This window comes from Oncorhynchus tshawytscha, linkage group LG09 (genome assembly GCF_018296145.1).
Source record: "Oncorhynchus tshawytscha isolate Ot180627B linkage group LG09, Otsh_v2.0, whole genome shotgun sequence".
Classification (NCBI taxonomy): Eukaryota; Metazoa; Chordata; class Actinopteri; order Salmoniformes; family Salmonidae; genus Oncorhynchus; species Oncorhynchus tshawytscha.
Window position 1 is genome coordinate 73355261 of NC_056437.1, and position 24766 is coordinate 73380026.

General features: G+C 41.5%; 1 protein-coding gene across 1 annotated transcript; it reads right to left on the reverse strand.

Moving 5' to 3' along the window:
- Positions 1-18556: 18556 nt before the first annotated feature.
- On the reverse strand, positions 18557-24381 carry dhx58 (DEXH (Asp-Glu-X-His) box polypeptide 58). The gene is made up of 12 exons (XM_024433167.2): positions 24233-24381; positions 23851-24063; positions 23434-23638; positions 22894-23084; positions 22633-22746; positions 22403-22535; positions 22059-22244; positions 21681-21931; positions 21256-21567; positions 20817-21007; positions 20582-20672; positions 18557-19540 (listed from the first exon to the last, which is right to left on the reverse strand). The coding sequence occupies exons 2-12, from the start codon at positions 24025-24027 to the stop codon at positions 19355-19357; spliced, it is 2037 nt and encodes a 678-aa protein (XP_024288935.2). The 5' UTR covers positions 24028-24063; positions 24233-24381; the 3' UTR covers positions 18557-19354.
- Positions 24382-24766: the final 385 nt, after the last annotated feature.

Genomic DNA, 24766 nt, shown 5'->3' on the forward strand with positions numbered 1-24766 from the left:
CATCTGTAAAAAAAAATGCATAAAGGATCATTCATGCGGACATTAAACACCAATGGTATTCACTAAGTTAACGGTTGATATTCAGGATAATGAATAACAGCTTTGTCAATCTATTTTAAAATCCTCTTATTTAATTATTTCATATATTTTACATGTGACAAGGCCACACGTAGAGCCAGAGATAATTAGACACCTGTGATAATCTGAAGTACCCAAAATGGCCAATAGATGTCTTGTAATATATTACATAAAATCCTTGAAAGATACCAACGTTCTTGTAGTTTACTGTTAATACACTTTGAACGTCTCCAGTAATATACCCTCCCTTTGCAAACCTAGTCTTAAAGGAACAGAGCAACTTTAAAGTGTGTGTGTGTGTGTCACCAGATCTCAACTCAATTATACATTTATGGGAGATTCTGGAGGGATTCTGGAGGGGTGCCTGAGTCTTTTCACCACTGTCTACTAAGATAACAGATGGAATTGCTTTTAGATGGTCATACCATGGATCATTTAGCTATTTTAGGACCCCTGTAGGTATAAATGAAATAGATATGAACAAAATGATAATACAATATTGAATTTGGTCATTGCAGCTATAGCCCATAGAAACACATTGAATAACATATTCATAAATGGCTGAATAGACAGTCAAATAATGTATCATAAGTAATAAGGTTTTGAAGTGTTCTATATCTGAGAAAGCTCAGGAATTATTATATATGCCGTTGAAATCAGAAGTTTCCATACACTTAGGTTGGAGTCATTAAAACTCGTTTTTCAACCACTCCACCAATTTCTTGTTAACAAACTATAGTTTTGGCAAATTGTTTAGGACATCTACTTCGTGCACGACACAAGTAATTTTTCCAACAATTGTTTACAGATTATTTCACTTATAATTCGTTGTATCACAATTCCAGTGGGTCAGAAGTTTACATACACTAAGTTGACTGTCACTTTAAACAGCTTGAAAAATTCCAGAAAATTATGTCATGACTTTAGAAACTTCTGAGTGAACTTCTCAGTGCTTCTTTGCTTGACATTATGGGAAAATCAAAAGAAATCAGCCAAGACCTCAGAAAACAAATTGTAGACCTACACAAGTCTGGTTCATTCTTGGGAGCAATTTCCAAACACCTGAAGGTACCACATTCATCTGTACAAACAATAGTACACAAGTATAAACACCATGGGACCACGCAGCCGTCATACCGCTCAGGAAGAAGATGTGTTCTGTCTCCTAGAGGTGAACGTACTTTGGTGCGAAAAGTGCAAATCAATTCCAGAACAACAGCAAAGGACCTTGTGACGATGCTGCAGGAAACAGGTACAAAAGTATATATATCCACAGTAAAACGAGTCCCATATCGACATAACCTGAAATTCCGCTCAGCAAGGAAGAAGCCACTGCTCCAAAACCTCCATAAAAAAGCCAGACTACGGTTTGCAACTGCACATGGGGACAAAGACCGTACTTTTTGTAGAAATGTCCTCTGGTTTAATGAAACAAATTTTTAACTGTTTGGCCATAATGACCATCGTTATGTATGGAGGAAAAAGGGGGATGCTTGCAAGCCGAAGAACACCATCCCAACCGTGAAGCTCGGGGGTGGCAGCATCATGTTGTGGGGGTGCTTTGGTGCAGGAAGGACTGGTGCACTTCACAAAATAGATGGCATCACGAGGAAGGAAAATTACTGAAAAGTGTGTGCAAGCAAGGAGGCCTACAAACCTGACTCAATTACACCAGCTCTGTCAGGAGGAATCGACCAAAATTCACCCAATTTATTGTGGGAAGCTTGTGGAAGGCTACCGAAACGTTTGACCCAAGTTAAACAATTTAAAGGCAATGCTACCAAATACTAATTGAGTGTATGTAAACTTCTGACCCACTTCGCATGTGATGAACAAAATATAAGCTGAAATAAATCATTCTCTCTTTTCACATTCTTAAAATAAAGTGGTGATCCTAACCGACCTGAGACAGGGAATTTTTACTCAGATTAAATGTCAGGAATTTTGAGTTTAAATGTATTTGGCTAAGGTGTATGTAAACTTCCGACTTCAAATGTATATATTTTTGTACACATACTGTACTTAACCCTATTCTGTGGGGGGGCACAAAACTACTTCCATGAATTTTTAAAATTGGTACCTGGTTATCTTTAGACAAGTCCTGTGACACGTGTAGGGGTCGTAGAACAAAATGGAGAAGTTCATGAGTCTCCTCTTTCCATAGCGGGGTCATATTCGTTTTTAGGCCAAACAGAACAGACTTTTTTCGTAAGAACACAGATTTTTTTCGTAATGTCTCCTTGTCTGACAAACAGCACTGTTGCTCTGCCAGATATCGCTAGCTTAATAACAGACTGATTTTCATGGGATGTTTAGATTGACATACACCTTTTTTTAAGACACTTTATGTTGGTGTTTCCATTATTTTGACAGTTACCTGTATTGTAAGGAGCACTTCTGCTCCGTGGTACCGTGGTACAGCTGAGGTTCCAGAACAGACCATGTGGTGTGTGTGAGCCACACTGCTATGTTGTGGTGTGTGTGAGCCACACTGCTATGTTGTGGTGTGTGTGAGCCACACTGCTATGTTGTGGTGTGTGTGAGCCACACTGCTATGTTGTGGTGTGTGTGAGCCACACTGCTATGTTGTGGTGTGTGTGTTTACAGCACTTCAGTGTAAATCTGCCCTGCTGTGTCATTGCAAGATCAGAGGAGATGCATGACTTGAGCCAGAAGACTTTTAAAGCGCTCTCTATCCTCTCTATCCTGCTACTCCGACCCTAGTTCTCTTCTCTTTCACTCTCTCTCACACACAGTGAGATCATCTTTCTTTATTTTGCTCACTTCATATTCTTTCTTTATTTGCTCAGAACATTTATGGTATGATTTCCTTTAACCGACAATAACTTCTAGACATTAGATTGGAGATCACTCATCACAAATTCAACTTCCCAGACCTAGATCCAATGTTTGGACTATACGAAGCAGTTCAATTAATCTTGGGTGCTCTACCAAAAAGATGCCACCAAAAGAGAGGATGGAGAGCTGGCGTTCTAGTCAGACTCTGTCGGAGGGAAAACCACCCACCGCTCCTGAGTATTTTACTTGCTAAGAGATTCTAACATGATTTGTCTTACAGAGTCATGGCTCGCACCGGCTACACGTTCGGCCATACAGCCTGTTGACTTCTCCGTACATCGCGCCGACAGGAAGATGTTCTCCGGGAAGAGCAAAGGTGGAGAGGTATGTTTTATGATTAATAACTCACTGTGTGATCTGTCACAATTCAATGGCTCAGACACGGGGCATTGTTTGGGCTGTATTTCTAGACCAAAGGAAAGCTTTTGATACTGTTAACCATGAAGTTCTCATCACAAAACTGTCCAAGTTCAGCTTTCCCACGATGCCTTGAGATGTGTCATGACTGTCTACGTGAATCCAAATTGGTTCAGATCAGGTTTGCAATGAATAACTTCTATCAGACAACCTCCCACCCTAGAGGGGGGAAGGAAATAACTAGTGGGGATTAACAACTCATGCCCTGTTGTAAATCAAGGGGGAAGATCCAGGCTTGCTCTCTCAAGATTTACCAAAGGAGTGTTCTTTGTTTCAACATACTTTTTCCCGCTGAAACTCTAACACGTTCAAAAGCGAATACCGGAACAATATTTGTAATGAAATGTGTTCCCATTTAATTAGCTAGTAAATAAATAACTAAACCAATATGTAGTACTGAATCATAAGTAATACTTGGGTTTTTGCAGATGCAAGGAGGTTACGACTGTTCAAAATGATGATATGATACGAGGTTATGATTAATAAGTTGACTGTTTATGGATATGATAGGTAAAGACCTTTTAGAGTTTAATTCGGGAGATGGTAACTCTTTAAAGAACCGCTCTCGTGGTGCCCCAAATCCTAAATATTTAATTGTTACATAATTCATTTAATCGGTTAAGAATTAAACATAGTTAGTTAATTAGATACATAAGCGTCTTCAGATTAATGTTATAGTCAAGTCACGACAGATGGATGAAATCATACCTTGAAGGCAGAACCCAGTGTGTCAGTGAGCAATGAGCTGCCGCCCACTCTCAGCTATGATGTGGGCGTGCCCCAATGGTCAATTCTGGGGGCCCTCCTGTTCAGCCTGTACATTCATTATCTGCCTTCTGTCTTTACTGGGTCTGAAGTTCAAATGTATGCAGATGGTACAGTGATATATGTGCATGCAAAGAGCAAACAACAAGCTAAACAAGCACTCACTAGTGTAATGGTCCAGGTTACAAAGGGGCTCAGTGACTCATGTTTGCGTCTTAATGTGAAAAAAAAACAGTCTGCATGTTCTTCACAAAGAGGGCAACTGAGCCAGATGTCTATGTGTCAGGGAAGAAGCTCCAGGTGGTATCTGATTTTAAGTACCTTGGCATCATACTTGATTCCAACCTCTTTTTTAAAAAAGCAGGTGAAAAAGGTAGCTAAAATAACCAAATTCAACCTAGCTAACTTCCGATTCATACAAAATTGTTTGACTACAGAGGTGGCAAAACTGTACTTCAAATCTATGATACTCCCCCAGTTAGCATACTGCTTGACTAGTTGTGCCCAAGCTTGCTGTACAACATTAAAACTCATTGAGTCTGTCTACAAACAGGCTCCCAAAGTGCTTGTTAGAAAGCCCAATAGCCATCCTCACTGTTACATTCTCAGAAAGCATGAGCTCTAGAGTTGGGAAAATATTGTTCAAAACACCGACGCATGTCTTGTATTCAAGATCCTAAATGGCTTGGCTCCCCCTCCACATAGTACTTTTGTTGAACAGAAAACCCAAACCCATGACAGCAGATCCACAAGGTCTGCCATGAGAGGAGACTATAGTTCCCCTAAGGAAAAGCACCTATCTGCTTTCGTATTGAGAGCTTCCTATGTCTGGAATACACTGCCATCAGACACACACAACTGTACCACCTATCGCACCTTCACAAATTTTTTAAAAATGATCCGGCTGGCTAAAACCGACACTTTTACTGAAACGTTGATTGATGTGCACTGTCCCTGTAAAAATAAAAATAAACTCAAACTTCAGACAGTCCCGGATTATAAAGGGAAAACAAGCCAAGTTGAGGATGCCGACGCCTCACTCCCAGACAAACTTAACATATTCTTTGTCCGCTTCGAAGAAAACAACAGAGCCGCTGTCGTGGATCCTTGCTGCTCATGAGGACGGCGGGCTCCCGATCTCTGTAGCGGACATGAGTAGGACTTTCAAGAGTGTTAACCCTCGCAAGGTTGCCGGCCCGGACGGCATACCAAGTGCATGCACAGACCAGCTGGCCGGAGTGTTGACAGACAAATTCGCCCCTCTCCCTATCCCAGTCTGTTGTCCCCACTTCCTTAAAGATTAACACCATTGTTTCAAGATGTCACCATTGTGCTTGTATCCAAGCAAGCTACGGTAAATTACTATCGCCCTGTAGCACTCTTCTCTGTCAACATGAAGTGCTTTGAGAGGCTAGTCAAGGACCAATTCACCTCCACCTTGCCTGACACCCTAGACCCATTACAATTTGCATACTGCCCGAAAAGATCCACGGACGACGCAATCGCTGTTGCACTGCACACCGCCCTCCCACCTGGACAAGAGGAATACGTATGTGAGAATTCTGTTCTTCGTAAGTATTCAGAACTGTTGACTTTTTCCATATTTTGTTACTTTACAGCCTTATTCTAAAATGGATTAAATAAATAAAAAATTACCCCATAATGATAAAGCAAAAACAGGTTTTTAGAAAATTTGGAAATGTATTACAAATAAAAAACAGAAATACCTTATTTACATATAGTAATTATTCAGAACCTTTGCCAGGAGACTCAAAATTGAGCTCAGGTGCATCTTGTTTCCATTGATCATCCTTGATGTTTCTACAACTTGATTTGGGTCCACCTGTGGTCAATTCAATTGATTGGACATCTATATAAGGTCCCACAGTTGACAGTGCATGTCAGAGCAAAAACCAAGCCATGAGGTCGAAAGGAATTGTCCATAGAGCTCAGAGACAGGATTGTGTTGAGGCACAGATCTGGGGAAGGGTAGCAACAATGGAAGAATGGAAGAAGTTTGGAACCACCAAGACTCTTCCTAGAGCTGGCCGCCTGAGCAATCGGAGGAGAAGGGCCTTGGTTAGGGAGGTGACCAAAAGCCCAATGGTCACTCTGACAGAGCTCCAAGGTTCCTCTGTGGAGATGGGATAAACTTCCAGAAGGACAATCATCTCTGCAGCACTCCACCAATCAGGCATTTAGTTGTAGAGTGGCCAGACGGAAGCCACTCCTCAATAAAAGGCACATGACAGCCCGCTTGGAGTTTGACAAAAGGCACCTAAAGGACTCTGACTATGAGAAACAAGATTCTCTGGTCTGATGAAACCAAGACTGAACTCTTTGGCCTGAATGCCAAGCTTCACGTCTGGAGGAAACCTGGCACCTTCCCTACGGTAAAGCACGGCGGTGGCAGCATCATGATGTGGGGATGTTTTTCAGTGGTAGGGACTGGGAGGCTAGTCAGGATTGAGGGAAATATGAACGGAGCAAAGTACAGAGTGATCCTTGATGAAAATCTGCTCCAGAGCACTCGGGAACTATGACTGGGGCGACAATGAGCCTAAGCACACTGCAAAGACAACGCAGGAGTGGCCCAGCCAGAGCCCGGACTTTAACCCGATTGAACATCTCTGGGGAGACTTGAATATAGCTGTGCAGCGATGCTTCCCATCCAACCTGACAGAGCTTGAGAGGATCTGCAGAGAAGAATGGGAGAAACTCCACATATATAGGCGTTCCAAGCTTTTAGCGTCATACCCAAGAAGACTAAGACTGTAATCGCTGCCAAAGGTGCTTCAACAAAGTACTGAGTAAAGGGTCTGAATACTTATGTAAATGTGATATCAGTTTTTTATATATATGTACATGTATATACAAAAACCTGTTTTTGCTTTGTCATTATGGGGTATAGTGTGTCTAGATTGATGAGGGAAAAAAACAAGTGAATCCCTTTTAGAGTAAGGCTGTAACATAACAAAATGTGGAAAAAGTCAAGTGGTCTGAATACTTTCCGAATGCACTGTATATAGAGACATTAATCACTGGACACTTCCCATTTCTCTTATACTGTTTTTTACACTGTGTATTCATATACTGTATTCTTCACATAGCTCATTCTAATATTTCTACTACTGTACATTGTATTTTTGTTATACTGTTTATACACACTGCATATTTATTTATATACTGGATTCTTGACATAGCTCACTGTAATACATCTACTGCTGTACATATTATTCTTAGTATATATTTTTGGTGTATATACACATAGATTGCATTTGGATTACTGGTACAGCGTTATTTGGGTAGGTAATTGGATTCGTTCAGACATTACTTATTTCTTGCGTCTAGTTTGTTTTTTATTTGTTGACTTGTTTGTCATTTTACTGCATTGTGAGGTGCTAGTAATACATGCATTTCACTGCACCCGCTGTACCATCTGCTAAACTGTGTACACAACCAATAAACTTTGATTACATTTTGATTTGATATTATTTTCTCACCCTCCTACCAATAGTTGCTGAATAATGTCTCTCTCTGCAGTCTGCAATGACCTTGGCTTAGTGCCTCTCCTCTCTCCCTCCATGTGTTCCGTCTCTCTAACAGATTCTAGAAGAGTTTCGCAGTGTTGGTGAAGCTACTACTCTCCAACAGTGTAATTTCTAAGACATTTGTCACGACAGCCGTGGTCTAGCCATGCTCTAGTTTTGTCTCCACGTTCTTTGCATGTTATTTTGGATCTCTGCATTGAAATAGACTTTGTAGGCGATGTCCGTGTGCCCTCGTCTCTTTAGTTTGCTGGTCCATGAGAGGGAGGGACATATTTGAGTAAGCCCTACTACCCTCATTGCTAACCTCAGGCCTGGCCTCCTTTCCTAGCCCTAAACCCAGGCAGTGCTCAGTGGTTCATCAACCATTCTCACATATTCCCCCCTCCACAGCCCTGTCCTGAACAACATTGACACACAAGCATGCACATGTAGCAGAGTAAGAAAATACCCTCATTGAGTTTTATGACTTTATGACCACATTTTTTTTCACACTCACAAATGCACACACTAGCACATGCAAACAGTATAAAGCTATGAAAAAAAATAAGCTAAACTATACATTTATTCTTCATACCAAGCTCGTTTTCTGGTGAGCTTGATAGATGGTGGACATTATTTCTGGACTATAGATGAATGGCTTTCTCCAGTAATCCTCATCATGTCTGAATAAGTGATTGCCTGGACAGATTAAAGGGAGAGATTAAAACGAGAGGAACTGTTTTCTGGGGGGGAAAGGAAGAGTAAGAGAAAATCATTTCTGTCCATGCCAACACGATCACACATATAACATTCAACACGCATCACTTCCTACACAGATACACATGTACCAGTGCCCACTGAAAGATGACTGTGTTCAATATCAATATAAGTCTCCTGCACCTGCATTACTAAAACAAATATTTATCTGGTTCTATGGGCAATACCTTATACTAAGTTGAGGTATTGCCCATACAGCCTAGTGGGCCTGTAACGTTTTATTGTATTTTTTTCACAAACATATCATTATCTGGCTAATTATGGGGGACTCAAGGGGAAAACAAATGTCCTGTGTGGGAGCCTCCAGCAAATAAATGGGCCTTTCTGTTAGAAATGCTAGGGCCGATTGTTTTGTCCCAGTCTGCCCCTGGGGTAACTTGTAAAGGGTTTATAAACAGTTGACTATCAGTTAATATGTTGTTTATAAATTAGTCAGAGCATTCAAGTCATGCTAATACTCCTGTCCTCATTCTGCTCTCAATCAAACAGTGACAGGAACACAGTGGGGTGTGATGAAGGCGACGCTCCGATTAAAGTTCCTAATCTCACAGGCAGCCCATCCAGTCTCCGAGGGAGACACGGAGGGAAAAAAAAGAAGTGAGTAGGAGACAAAAGCACAGCCACTCTCAGAGTGGCACTGAGAGAAGACAAGCTTCCCTTTTATCAGGGCCATAATACAGCATGAAGTAGCCTTTAAAACGAGTTAACTCCTGGCTCTGAAGTGAGGTCACGGCTAGCAGACCACTGACTCCAGCCCACAGTGCATTTTAGAGAGCTCTGTTTGGTTCAAAGGAAACAGAAGTCAACAAAGATGTTCTTCTTGATGTACTGGTTTATAATCATTTTCATGTTCCCTCCACAACAAGAAGCACTCCTAATAAATTGAGTTACTGTGTTTTCAAGTATGCTTTCTCCTCATACAGACGATGAGAGACATGATTATGACCTTTGAAATATCCACTGAGACCTCAACTCAACTCTGAGCTTTGAGTGAATTCACAAGACAACAACAACAGACAGTGTTTTGTCATTCTGAGTGTGATGGCGTGCAACACTGATCTGTTAGACTTCTCTGATGGAGGTGCTATAGATCTAAAAGTGCCTCCAAAACACACACACACACACACACACACGTCAATGCTTTGAACTAAACTCATACATCCATGTTCATCCATACATCATACTGCCCATGTCATCGTCTGTCTTAGTGTAGAAACATGTGGTGGCGTTACAACTAATTGTAACTGGATCCACTGCAGTGGCAGGAGAAGAAGGGTAATGATGACCGTCACCTGGCTCTCTGCTGGGAAGGGAGGGGGACTGAGTGAAGGGTACAGCAGCACCAGTTGACTCATTGGCAGGCAGCCGAGCACAAACACTCAGCCTGGCTGGGCAGCTGGCTGCAACACAACATATCTCAGGGGAGACCATGTCCTGGTGACTGGCAGTATGTGTCTGTGTGTGTGTGTTAAAGTGAGTGTGTGCACGTGTCTCTAAGAGCCTGTCTGTAAGTGCCTGTGTGTGGAAAACATTGAGTGTGCCAAGTGTGTATGTGTTTGTACAGCATGTGAGAGTGAGTGTATGTGTGTATGGACGTGTGAGACAGAGGAGAGGCCAGACCCAGCAGGCTTTTCATTGTGCGTAAAAACAAAACAGCATGTAGAGGTAATTCACACACAACACATACGTAACAGGGGAGACATCTTACAGAGAGCCAAGCTGATGTTATAAAAAGACAAGCTAAAGTATAATAGGAACCATTTAAATGTTGACACAAATTGCTGTTTCTTTTTCAGTAATCCCTGCTGTGCTCATTTCCCCACCTCTCTACCAGACATCCTCTCCCTGCTTCTTCCTCTAACCTGTCATACTGTCCCTCTATTGTTCATTCAACATACTACAGTCCAAGCTCTAAACCCCCTGCCCACCCAGTTCAGACAAATAACGTACCATTACATTCACCATGTGTTAGGAGGGGACGTATTTTGTTTGTGGCATGCATTACAACATCTGGTACCATGGTGTTCTTACTCCTCTAGATCCTGAAAATCAACGAAGTGAGCTGCCTTGGCCAATCCTTCACCCAGAGAGAGAGAGAGAAAAGGGAATATTCCATGATGTTCAAGGCCTATCCGTATCATTCTTTCTCCATGTAGCTATTCTGAATTCACTTCCAGGTCATCTCTCACATTGGAGTGGCTTGAACATTGAAAGTGTCAGGCAGTTATCATTAGTATAAACTGTGTGGAAGTGGCGTGTCGCTGTCACTCAAGTCAATGTCTGCACTTATCTGATCAACTCCTTCACACAATCACAGACTGCCATCAGACGGCTTTTGCATCATAAATAGTTGCTAAACAACCTTGCTTTCATTTCAGACGAGGAGCTGATTGCAATTAACGTGCACTGAATTAGCATCAGCCAAGTAGTCAGCTATGATTACAGAGCCCAGGCCTGATTAAGCTAAATCACATCAGCTATGATTACAGAGCCCAGGCCTGATTAAGCCAAATCACATCAGCTATTCTCCTGTCTGGTCTGGTCTGGTCTGGTCTGGTCTGGTCTGGTCTGGTCTGTCTGTCTGTAGCGGATAACCCCCCATGAAAACAGAATAGGCACTGGTTTGCAGGCTTTTCTGTCTAAATCAACTCCTATAATTCCTAGTTGTTATAAAACATGTCCTAGAGAGACAGTGCTCAAAAAGCTCATACTCTGTTGATCTTTTTTGAAGAGATTAGTAATCATGTGACACGGTGAAGGTGCTCCTCAACATGCAACCCAACTCCAGCAGATGTACATATTGTGGAGTTGAGAAACTTACCCCTATGAAGTCTTTTTTTTTTAAACAGTCAATTGTTTCCAGAAAATAAACCGAACAAAAAAAGGCCATTCAAAACACACAGATTTAATCTTGTAATTAGGTGGATAAATCTTTCATTTAGAAGTTGCTAAACACTAACACGTTTTTTCAAGAATGGAGATGAGGACCAAAGAAAGCTTTGAACTGGAAATAAATCTTGCCTTTCATGATTGACAATCTCTCCCCACACTAAACTAAATATCTCTCCCCACACTAAACTAAATATCTCTCCCAACACTAAACTAAACACTTAAACAACACAATGTAACTCCAAGTCAATCACATTTCTGTGAAATCAAACTGTCCACTTAGGAAGCAACACTGATTGAAGATACATTTCACATGCTGTTGTGCATATGGAATAGACAACAGGTAGAAATTATAGGCAATTAGCAAGACACCCCCAATAAAGGAGTGGTTCTGCAGGTGGCGACCACAGGCCACTTCTCAGTTCCTATGCTTCCTTCCTGGTTTTGGTCACTTTTGAATGCTGGCGGTGCTTTCACTCTAGTGGTAGCATGAGACGGAGTCTACAACCCACACAAGTGGCTCAGGTAGTGCAGCTCATCCAGGATGGCACATCAATGCGAGCTGTGGCAAGAAGGTTTGCTGTGTCTGTCAGCGTAGTGTCCAGAGCATGGAGGCGCTACCAGGAGACAGGCCAGTACATCAGGAGACGTGGAGGAGGCCGTAGGAGGGCAACAACCCAGCAGCAGGACCGCTACCTCCGCCTTTGTGCAAGGAGGAGCAGGAGGAGCACTGCCAAAGCCCTGCAAAATGACCTCCAGCAGGCCACAAATGTGCATGTGTCTGCTCAAACGGTCAGAAACAGACTACATGAGGGTGGTATGAGGGCCCAACGTCCACAGGTGGGGATTGTGCTTACAGCCCAACACCGTGCAGGACGTTTGGCATTTGCCAGGGAACACCAAGATTGGCAAATTCGCCACTGGTGCCCTGCGCTCTTCACAGATGAAGGCAGGTTCACACTGAGCACTTGACAGACGTGACAGAGTCTGGAGACGCCGTGGAGAATGTTCTGCTGCCTGCAACATCCTCCAGCATGACCGGTTTGGTGATGGGTCAGTCATGGTGTGGGGTGGCATTTCTTTGGGGGGCTGCACAGCCCTCCATGTGCTCGCCAGAGGAAGCCTGACTGCCATTAGGTACCGAGATGAGATCCTCAGACCCCTTGTGAGACGATATGCTGGTGCGGTTGGCCCTGGGTTCCTCCTAATGCAAGACAATGCTAGACCTCATGTGACTGGAGTGTGTCAGCAGTTCCTGCAAGAGGAAGGCATTGATGCTATGGACTGGCCCGCCCGTTCCCCAGACCTGAATCCAATTGAGCACATCTGGGACATCATGTCTCGCTCCATCCACCAATGCCACGATGCACCACAGACTGTCGAGGAGTTGGCGGATGCTTTAGTCCAGGTCTGGGAGCAGATCCCTCAGGAGACCATCCGCCACCTCATCAGGAGCATGCCCAGGCGTTGTAGGGAGGTCATACAGGCACGTGGAGGCCACACACACTATTGAGCCTCATTTTGACTTGTTTTAAGGACAGTACATCAAAGTTGGATCAGCCTGTAGTGTGGTTTTCCACTTTCATGTTGAGTGTCACTCCAAATCCAGACCTCCATGGTTTGATAAATTTGATTTCCATTGATATTTTTTGTGTGATTTTGTTGTCAGCACATTCAACTATGTAAAGAAAAAAGTATTTAATAAGAATATTTCATTCATTCAGATCTAGAATGTGTTATTTTAGTGTTCCCTTTATTTTTTTGAGCAGTGTATATCTCACCACACTAAACTAAATATATCTCCCCACACTAAACTAAATATATCCCCCCACACTAAACTAAATATTTCTCCCAATACTAAACTAAATATATCTCCCCACACTGAACTAAATATCTCTCCCAATACTAAACTAAATCTCTCCCCACACTAAACTAAATATTTCTCCTGTAACGGTTCTCTTGTGGTGAAGGAGAGTCGGACCAAAATGCAGCGTGTAGATTGCGATCCATTTTTAATAAACAAACGTAAAACACGAATCAATATTAAACACTACAAAACAAAGAACGTAACGAAAACCGAAACAGCCTATAATAGTGTAAACTAACACAGAGACAGGAACAAGGACACTAAGGACAATCACCCACGAAACACTCAAAGAATATGGCTGCCTAAATATGGTTCCCAATCAGAGACAACGATAAACACCTGCCTCTGATTGAGAACCACTTCAGACAGCCATAGACTTAACTAGAACACCCCACTAAGCTACAATCCCAATACATACACACCACATACAAAAACCCATGCCAAACCCTGGCCTGACCAAATAAATGAAGATAAACACAAAATACTTCGACCAGGGCGTGACATCTCCCCACACTAAACTAAATATCTCTCCCCAAAATAAACTAAATATATCTCCCCACACTAAACTAAATATCTCTCCCAATACTAAACTAAATATCTCTCACCACACTAAATATATCGCCCCACACTAAACTAAATATCTCTCCCAATACTAAACTAAATATATCTCCCCTCACTAAACTAAATATCTCTCCCAATAGTAAACTAAATATCTCTCCCCTCACTAAACTAAATATTTATCCCCACACTAAACTAAATATTTCTCCCAATACAAAACTAAATATCGCTCCCCACACTAAACTAAATATCTCTCCCAATACTAAACTAAATATTTCTCCCCACACTAAACTAAATATTTCTCCCCACACTAAACTAAATATCTCTCCCCACACTAAACTAAATATATCTCCCCACACTAAACTAAATATATCCCCCCACACTAAACTAAATATTTCTCCCAATACTAAACTAAATATATCTCCCCACACTAAACTAAATATCTCTCCCAATACTAAACTAAATATCTCTCCACACACTAAATATACCCCCCACACTAAACTAAATATCTCTCCCAGTATGAAACTAAATATATCTCCCCTCACTAAACTAAATATTTCTCCCCACACTAAACTAAATATCTCTCCCAATACTAAACTAAATATCTCTCCCCACACTAAATTAAATCTCTCTCCACACTAAACTAAAAATCTCTCCCAATACTAAACTAAATATCTCTCCCCACACTAAACTAAATCTCTCCCCACACTAAACATTTCTCCCCACACTAAACGAAATATCTCTCCCCACACCAAACTAAATATCTCTCCTCACACTAAACTAAATATCTCTCCCAATACTAAACTAAATATCTCTCCCCACACTAAAATATATCCCCCACACTAAACTAAATATATCCCTCCACACTAAACTAAATATCTCTCCCAATACTAAACTAAATATATCTCCCCTCACTAAACTAAATATCTCTCCCAATAGTAAACTAAATATCTCTCCCCTCACTAAACTAAATATTTCTCCCCACACTAAATATCTCTCCCAATACAAAACTAAATATCGCTCCCCACACTAAACTAAATATCTCCCCACACTAAAATAAATATCTCTCCCCACACTAAACTAAATAGCTCTCCTCGCACTAAACTAAATATATCTCCCCACACTAAACTAAATATATCTCCCCACACTAAACTAAATATATCCCCCCACACTAAACTAAATATTTCTCCCAATACTAAACTAAATATATCTCCCCACACTAAATATATCCCCCCACACTAAACTAAATATCTCTCCCAGTACTAAACTAAATATATCTCCCCTCACGAAACTAAATATCTCTCCCCACACTAAACTAAATATCTCTCCCCACAATAAACTAAATATATCTCCCCACACTAAACTAAATATCTCTCCCAATACTAAACTAAATATCTCTCCCCACACTAAATATATCCCCCCACACTAAACTAAATATCTCTCCCCTCACTAAACTAAATATTTCTCCCCACACTAAACTAAATAGCTCTCCTCACACTAAACTAAATATATCTCCCCACACTAAGCTAAATATCTCTCCCCACACTAAACTAAATATCTCTCCCCACACAAAATTAAATATCTCTCCCCACACTAAACTAAAAATCTCTCCCAATACTAAACTAAATATCTCTCCCCACACTAAATATCTCTCCCCACACTAAACTAAATATCTCTCCCCATACTAAACTAAATATCTATCCCCATACTAAACTAAATATCTCTCCCCACACTAAACTAAATATATCTCCCCACACTAAACTAAATATCTCTCCTCACACTAAACTAAATATCTCTCCCCACACTAAAATATATCCCCCCACACTAAACTAAATATATCCCTCCACACTAAACTAAATATCTCTCCCAATACTAAACTAAATATCTCTCCCCATACTAAACTAAATATCTCTCCCCACACTAAACTAAATATCTCTCCCCAAACTAAACTAAATCTCTCCCCACACTAAACTAAATATATCTCCCCACACTAAACTAAATATCTCTCCCCACACTAAACTAAATATCTCTCCCCACACTAAACAAAATATATCCCCCCATACTAAACTAAATATCTCTCCCATCACGAAATTAAATATCTCTCCCCACACTAAACTAAATATCTCTCCCCATACTAAACTAAATATCTATCCCCATACTAAACTAAATATCTCTCCCCACACTAAACTAAATCTCTCCCCACACTAAACATTTCTCCCCACACTAAACTAAATATCTCTCCCCACACTAAACTAAATATATCTCCCCACACTAAACAAAATATCTCTCCCCACACCAAACTAAATATCTCTCCTCACACTAAACTAAATATCTCTCCCAATACTAAACTAAATATCTCTCCCCACACTAAAATATATCCCCCACACTAAACTAAATATATCCCTCCACACTAAACTAAATATCTCTCCCAATACTAAACTAAATATATCTCTCCTCACTAAACTAAATATCTCTCCCAATAGTAAACTAAATATCTCTCCCCTCACTAAACTAAATATTTCTCCCCACACTAAACTAAATATCTCTCCCAATACAAAACTAAATAGCGCTCCCCACACTAAACTAAATATCTCCCCACACTAAAATAAATATCTCTCCCCACACTAAACTAAATAGCTCTCCTCGCACTAAAATATGTCTAAATATATCTCCCCACACTAAACTAAATATATCCCCCCACACTAAACTAAATATTTCTCCCAATACTAAACTAAATATATCTCCCCACACTAAACTAAATATCTCTCCCAATACTAAACTAAATCTCTCCCCACACTAAATATATCCCCCCACACTAAACTAAATATCTCTCCCAATACTAAACTAAATATCTCTCCCCTCACTAAACTAAATATCTCTCCCAATAGTAAACTAAATATCTCTCCCCTCACTAAACTAAATATTTCTCCCCACACTAAACTAAATAGCTCTCCTCACACTAAACTAAATATATCTCCCCACACTAAGCTAAATATCTCTTCCCACACTAAACTAAATATCTCTCCCCACACTAAATTAAATATCTCTCCCCACACTAAACTAAAAATCTCTCCCAATACTAAACTAAATATCTCTCCCCACACTAAACTAAATCTCTCCCCACACTAAACTAAATCTCTCCCCACACTAAACTAAATATCTCTCCCCATACTAAACGAAATATATCTCCCCACACTAAACTAAATCTCTCCCCACACTAAACTAAATCTCTCCCCACACTAAACTAAATATCTCTCCCCATACTAAACGAAATATATCTCCCCACACTAAAATATAACCCCCCACACTAAACTAAATATATCCCTCCACACTAAACTAAATATCTCTCCCAATACTAAACTAAATATCTCTCCCCTCACTAAACTAAATATTTCTCCCCACACTAAACTAAATATCTCTCCCCACAATAAACTAAATATATCTCCCCACACTAAACTAAATATCTCTCCCAATACTAATCTAAATATATCTCCCCACACTAAACTAAATATCTCTCCCAATACTAAACTAAATATCTCTCCCCTCACTAAACTAAATATTTCTCCCCACACTAAACTAAATATCTCTCCCAATACAAAACTAAATATCTCTCCCCACACTAAACTAAATATCTCCCCACACTAAAATAAATATCTCTCCCCACACTAAACTAAATATCTCTCCTCACACTAAACTAAATATCTCTCCCCACACTAAAATATATCCCCCACACTAAACTAAATATATCCCTCCACACTAAACTAAATATCTCTCCCAATACTAAACTAAATATATCTCTCCTCACTAAACTAAATATCTCTCCCAATAGTAAACTAAATATCTCTCCCCTCACTAAACTAAATATTTCTCCCCACACTAAACTAAATATCTCTCCCAATACAAAACTAAATATCGCTCCCCACACTAAACTAAATATCTCTCTCCACACTAAACTAAATATCTCTCCCCACACTAAACTAAATATATCCCCCCACACCAAACTAAATATCTCTCCCCACACTAAACTAAATATATCCCCCCACACTAAACTAAATATTTCTCCCAATACTAAACTAAATATATCTCCCCACACTAAACTAAATATCTCTCCCAATACTAAACTAAATCTCTCCCCACACTAAATTAAATATATCCCCCAACTAAACTAAAAATCTCTCCCAATAGTAAACTAAATATCTCTCCCCACACTAAACTAAATATCTCTCCCACACTAAACTAAATATCTATCCCCATACTAAACTAAATATCTCTCCCCACACTAAACTAAATATATCTCCCCACACTAAACTAAATATCTCTCCTCACACTAAACTAAATATCTCTCCCCACACTAAAATATATCCCCCACACTAAACTAAATATATCCCTCCACACTAAACTAAATATCTCTCCCAATACTAAACTAAATATCTCTCCCCTCACTAAACTAAATATTTCTCCCCACACTAAACTAAATATCTCTCCCCACAATAAACTAAATATATCTCCCCACACTAAACTAAATATCTCTCCCAATACTAATCTAAATATATCTCCCCACACTAAACTAAATATCTCTCCCAATACTAAACTAAATATCTCTCCCCACACTAAACTAAATTTATTTGCCCACACTAAACTAAATATATCTGCCCATACTAAACTAAAGGGCAGGGATTAGGGAAGGAGGGAATCTAAAACCATGAGCTCCCTCTACTGCAGGTATGGAAGTAGACATTGGAAGGCTAAGACCGCCATCTTGTGGAAGAGTGTATGAAGACAGGAATGAAGATGAGATCTATATACTTCTATTATCTAGTAGTTATCTATTATTCTTTTATTTTTCATTCATAACATTCAATATAGACATGTTCAGACAAATAATGACAAATTATTTATCAAGAAAAAATAATTACAGTAGATCATTTCATTCATTTTAGGCAAGAAAGTGTACACCCTTGTGAACACACAATAAAATAGTATACCTGTGGAATATATTGAAATATCAATTTGAAAACGTTTCATTCATGATCAAGTAGCATCAAGTATCAAAGAGTATCAGGCGAAAGGTATACGTTTCAGGTTCAATCTAAAACAAAGACAGTACAGATTCATGACAAAATATGGACCATGCTGATATTACTTTGCTAAAAATAGAAAAACAGATAATTTGAGTTCATCTTAGAACAGGGGTGCTAAGTTCACATGTTTCTGCGTGCTTGGCTGCGATGGAGCAGAAGAAACCCAGGATAGAGAGAGGGAGGGAAAGAGAGGGAGAGAGGACCTTGGGCATAAACAAAGCTGACGAGCTAATTCTAACCCTGACCATTGGGTAACATGCTTTAGCACGCTGCTGCGTCACACTGCCTATAGCAGTGTGGAGGCCTGGCCAGACATGATTTAACAGGGCCAACCATACCCAAGGCACTGCATCTCTCCCCCTGTCATAGGACTATGACACACTTCAGGATCATGCATAAGTAACACAAAAGCAGTCTAGACTAAGCTACACAGACTGACCGACAGAGAGAGGAAGGAAGAGAAGATTAGTGGAAAGGTGAAAACAGTACGAGGTTTTCCCCAGTTACAGTCCTTCCTCCAGTGTAATAGCGTATCAATCCAACATGTTCGGGAATTTGTTATGACAGTACGTGCTGAAGTTAAACTCCTCCACTGTAAACTCAACGTTCTTCCACTTCTTGGCTAATTTTCTTCCCTCCGGAGTCTCCATGGCAAAGTTCTCGATGGCCAGAATGGGCAGCAGGGCAATCTTCTTATATATCATTTCCATTCCCCATTGCTGTTCAGATATAAATGTATAAACAAATAAACTGATGTAGATTTCCATATATAAGCATATTAAAAGACAATAGAATAATCCTAGTACCATAAGATAAATGGAATGGCTGCTGATCCAACTTTTCCTAGACCTTTCTTCCCGGGGACTAAAGGTTTCCGAAGTTCCTGCGCATGTGCAGCATTCTGTACTTATGTACAGTCTCTGTTCTAATCGTATAGAACAGGCTACTCTGGCGAATGGTGCTCGTTTAATAAAGGGAGATCAAAGCTGAATCAATGTCGGCAAGATCACATAATGATAGTATTGTTTATAACAGAACTGAATATACACTGAGTGTACAAAACATTAGGAACACCTTCATAATATTGTGTTGCACCCCCTTTTGCCCTGAGAACAGCCTCAATTCGTTGGGGCATGAACTCTACAAGGTGTCGAAAGGGTTCCACAGGGATGCTGGCCCATGTTGACTCCAATGCTTCCCACAGTTATATGAAGTTGGCTGGATGTCCTTTGGGTGGTGGACCATTCTTGATACACACAGGAAACTGTTGAGCGTGAAAAACCCAGCAGCATTGCAGTTCTTTACACACACAAACCGGTTGCGCCTGGCACCTAGTACCATACCTCCTTCAAAGGCACTTACATCTTTTGTCTTGCCCCTTCACCTTTGAATGGCACACACTCAAGGCTTAAAAATCATTATTTAACCTTTCTCCTCCCTTTCATCTACACTGATTGAAGTGGATTTAATGAGTGACATCAATAAGGGATTGTAACTTTCACCTGAATTCACCCGGTCAGTCGATGTGACGGAAAGAGCAGGTGTTCATAATGTTTTGTACACTTAGTGTAATAGCATAGCATAAAGTTACTGTAAGACAACAAACACCACCTCAGGTTTTAGGATGATTGTGTAAATGGCTGCATTTTTCACTCATGTGGGCCACAACTCAACAGCGCGCGCCACTAGGCAAAATATATGCCTACGGACCCGCAGCCTCGGCATAAAATAAAAAGCTAGAGATTAAAGGTCAACCTCACCCTGCCACAGGCAGCACAGCTGATCACACGGCCTGGCTCCCAGTCCTCGAAAGTTTTCAGCGCGGGCTGCCCGCCGGTCTTATAGTACCTCCTGAAAACAAACACACATGCACAGGTTACCTCCTCACACACACTGATGCAAAACCACTTCAAATATGTGTTCTTTTTGCCTTGCAATGTGGACCAATAAGTCTTGTGACAGTATCAGGACAGACATTAGAGAAGCACAACTTACTCAAAGTCAGGATTGATGTTGACATGGTGTGCGTTTTCAATGACTTTAATGTCATTGCCTAAGGCCACGGGCAGAAAACAGCCTCGACACGAGAGCTGAACCGTAGCAGCATTGAAACGACTCCTCTTCTTGATCTTCAACTGCTCTGCCAAGTGTCTGGTCAACAACGCTTCTGTCTGGAGATCAGTGATCTAATAGGGGAGGCAGAGAGAGAAGAAATCAAGTGAAAACAAGATTAGATCATGAGGAACGGGCGTGCTCAACTCAAAAGTTTATAGTAACAAAAATAATTTGGGTGCCGAGTTCAAACGGCATATACTGGAAAAAAAGGAAAGTGAGTGAGTGTAGGTCTGTCCTTTTTCCCCAAAGTGATTAGAGACATGCAGGGGTAGAACATAGAGAAAGATACCAGCCTCACCACTATGAGGAATCGCCTTACCTTCATTTGGAACTCCCTGGGCTCCATCCTCTGCACTTCGCCGATGGCCCTGCCAGTCAAGTCCTCCAGACATTCATTGAGGAGTTCCCGACGCACCTCCCGCCCCCCCGCCTGGGCCACCACAGAGTAAACGCTGTCACTTGCCCGAGCCCGGCCACTGGCCTGCTGTTGTGCAATCTCATTGGTCAGCAGCCCATAGCGCACCACCAGGTTGCATTCTGGGATGTCCAGGCCCTCCTCGGCTACGCTGGTGGAGATCAGGAGGTTGAGGGAGCCCAGGCGGAAGTTGCGGATTGTGTCCTTCTGCTCATTCTACAAGCGCAACCACAGAAACACACAAACAGAGGTCAGTTGTTGGTATAACACAGGTCTTGGCACTTTCCAACCCACCTTTCTATACCTCCACAAGTTTCATGTCAAGTTACCTGGGTCATGTAATTGATGCCATTGCCAGCGCCAGTCAGAATGGCTGCTCTGATACCAGCACGCTGCAGTGCTGGGTTGTTGGACACCCAGTCATACAAGCAGCAGATGCTTTTACGGGTCTTGGAGAACAGGATCCCTCTGGAGTGCCCACCCTGGTCAAACTGCTCCAGCAGGGTGTTCTGAAGCTTCCCCATTTTAGGGTTTTCAAACCGGGCATCGCCTGACAGTTTCCTCAGCTCCACCTCGTTTTCTGTTGAGGAACAGAACACTGACTTTCAATGTTCAGAAGTTGAACTTCCTATATATATACCCTTAATATTCCAGAGAATCACACGCATACAGTTTGGGAGAAAGTCAGAGAGATTGTAGGTTCTCACCCTGGTAGAGTCCAAGCAGGAAGAAGCCGGTTCCATCCATGGTGGTGGAGCTCTTGGTACTATAGTAGGACTCAAGGACCCTAAAGGCATCCACCATGCGCACAGTGTCGTTGATGAGCAGGGCGTCGTTGTACTGACGCAGGTGGAGAGCACACTGGGCCAGCAGTCTGTTCCTGTCTGTCACACCTACACCAGGAAACACACATCCAAAATAGGTTTTAATACAGTATTCAAATCTCTGGTGTTGACTGAGGAAGTTTCCTTGTGTGATTTGCTGCATGAAAATACTTCCTATGCTTAGGTTCTATAATGTGGTATTAATTCATACTAAGAGGATGATTTACCCTTCTTCTCCAGAATCACCACGTCTGCCTCGTACTCCTGCGTGCCAAACTCCCTGACGGGAAAGTCAGGCCCTAAGGCCATAAAGTCATGGATAAACTGCATCATGAACTTCAGGTGATCCCCAAATGGGTCCTGAGACAAAACAACAGGAGTTTGTTGAATTTGAATTCAAACCAATACAGCTCTCAAGTTCAAAGGCTCTATGTTTACAGAACAGAATTTAACTCACCTGAGGTCTTCTGTCAACGATGTCAAACCTTTTCCTGGGTCTGGGGACCTTTTTCTTCAGCTCAGGGGCGTACACTTTAGACGACACAATCACCGAGTCCAGGTTGGCACAAATCTGAAGGCCATAAATAACGAAATGAGCTGAATGTAAAGGGTGAATGTAAAGGGTTCGATGAGGGACATTATTCATTTTTTTTACTCAGGAAGAAAGTTGGGGCTGAATAAATAACATGTAAAGACCATCGGAGAGAGAGAAACTGACCTGCAGCACATGCTCCACAGCTCCTTTGATGCTCTTGGTTCCCCCTGTCCCAGGAGAGGCAGTGAGGCCCAGGATCTGCGGCAGCCGCCTCTCCCCCTTCAGCTTCTGTGCCACGTAGCGCGCCATGATCTTATTGTAGACACCCTCCTTATGAGTGTGGTGGCACTCATCAATGATCAGCAGAGTGAACTCTATGGTTGGGAGAAAGGAACACAATGGTATTGTGAACTCAATGGAATCTAATGGTTTTACTGTATACTAGTTCAACATACGGTTTAAACCTAAGATATGGACCAGTCTTTTAAGTGTGTTAGCTTAGGTTCCAGCGCTTTACTGTGTCAGGTGTAGATAGTCTTTATCATGACGTGTCTGTCAATTGGGATTGATACCAAGGGCTACTGGTGCACAGTGGAACAAAGCCTGGGAGCCATCTTACAACAGCCTAACTTCTAAATAATCAGTAACAAGTAGTGTGTACTACACACACCTCACAGCAATACCGTGATTCAATATGTGGAAGGCAGCAGAGTAGCCACTCACGTGAGAGCTCGACATGTTTTCCCTCCTCCTGGTTGGTCAGGGCATTTTCCAGTATCTGTGCTGTACAGATGATCAGGTCAGAGTTCTTGACCTCGCAGCCAAAGAAGTCCTTCTGGTCACAGTCCCCACTGATAGACACCAGGCTATAGTCTCGACCCAGATAGGGATTGAACTCTTTGTTGTAGTGTTGGTCAACCAAATGAACCTGGAAAACATAACGTCAACAACAGTTAGCCATGGTTTCCCCGGGAATAGTGGAACCTTTATTTTCTGGTTTTGTATGGAATTTAACAACAGACCTATACTAAAATGTCAGACTACCTAGATACAATTACACAGATGGGTCAGTTACCTGGCCAGTTACTCTGAAACATCTGCTAAATAGGCCCAACGCTCTAGTAACCCCTCCCTACCTACCTTGTTGACCAGCACAGCCACCTTAGCTCCGGGGTTATTCTCCAGATGTTTTTTGGCCACATACACAGCAGCCCGTGTCTTTCCTCCTCCGGTGGGCAGCCAGATGATGATGTTCTCCCCCCGGAGAGCCCTCTGAACCACCTCCTCCTGGTACTCATACAGCCCAAAGTCTGCCATCCTACTGGTCTGTTGGTCCACACACAGCTCCTTGTCCTTAGAAATAAAAACGCTCATTAGACTAAAGGCAGTGCACCACAAGGCTATTTTAAAACTAAAATGCAATACACACTGCAAATGTCCCTACAGTACGACAACTTACTACTACTACCATTTGTGGCAGTCAGCTATAGATGAAGTCAAACCATATTCAAACTCAGCTCACCAAGTGTTTCTGAAGCAGCTCTATGTTTTGGATCAGCAGCAGACAATGTCCATGGTCCGTTGTGACCAGGTTCTGAGTACAGAGGGGTTTTCACTGATAAAAATCCACCCGGTGACACCCAAACAGAAAAACGAAACCAAAAGCACTTCCTTCTCTTGTGTAGAAGGGGTCCTACTCAAGGGAGTTCTTGAGGGCCAACAGAGTATGTCTAAGTAAAGTGACACAAGGATGTGAATTATAGTTAGAGTAGAAGAGTTGTAGGGATATTAATACACATAAGGAGCCGTATCAGTTACGAAATCTACCAAACTGCAGATGTGTTAAATCTAGTGGTATTGTACTGAGAGGGATTGTTATGTCTCATTATCTGCAGTTCATGAGAAAGCTGTTGCAGATTTATTTTAGCCTGACAAAGCACCCAGAGCCCTTAATGGGCCCCATTCTGACATCAGGAAAACAAAACTGCAAGACACCATGAGAAACACCAGTACAGCATGTCTGAATGGCATTTAAACAGCCTGAATAAACCTTATG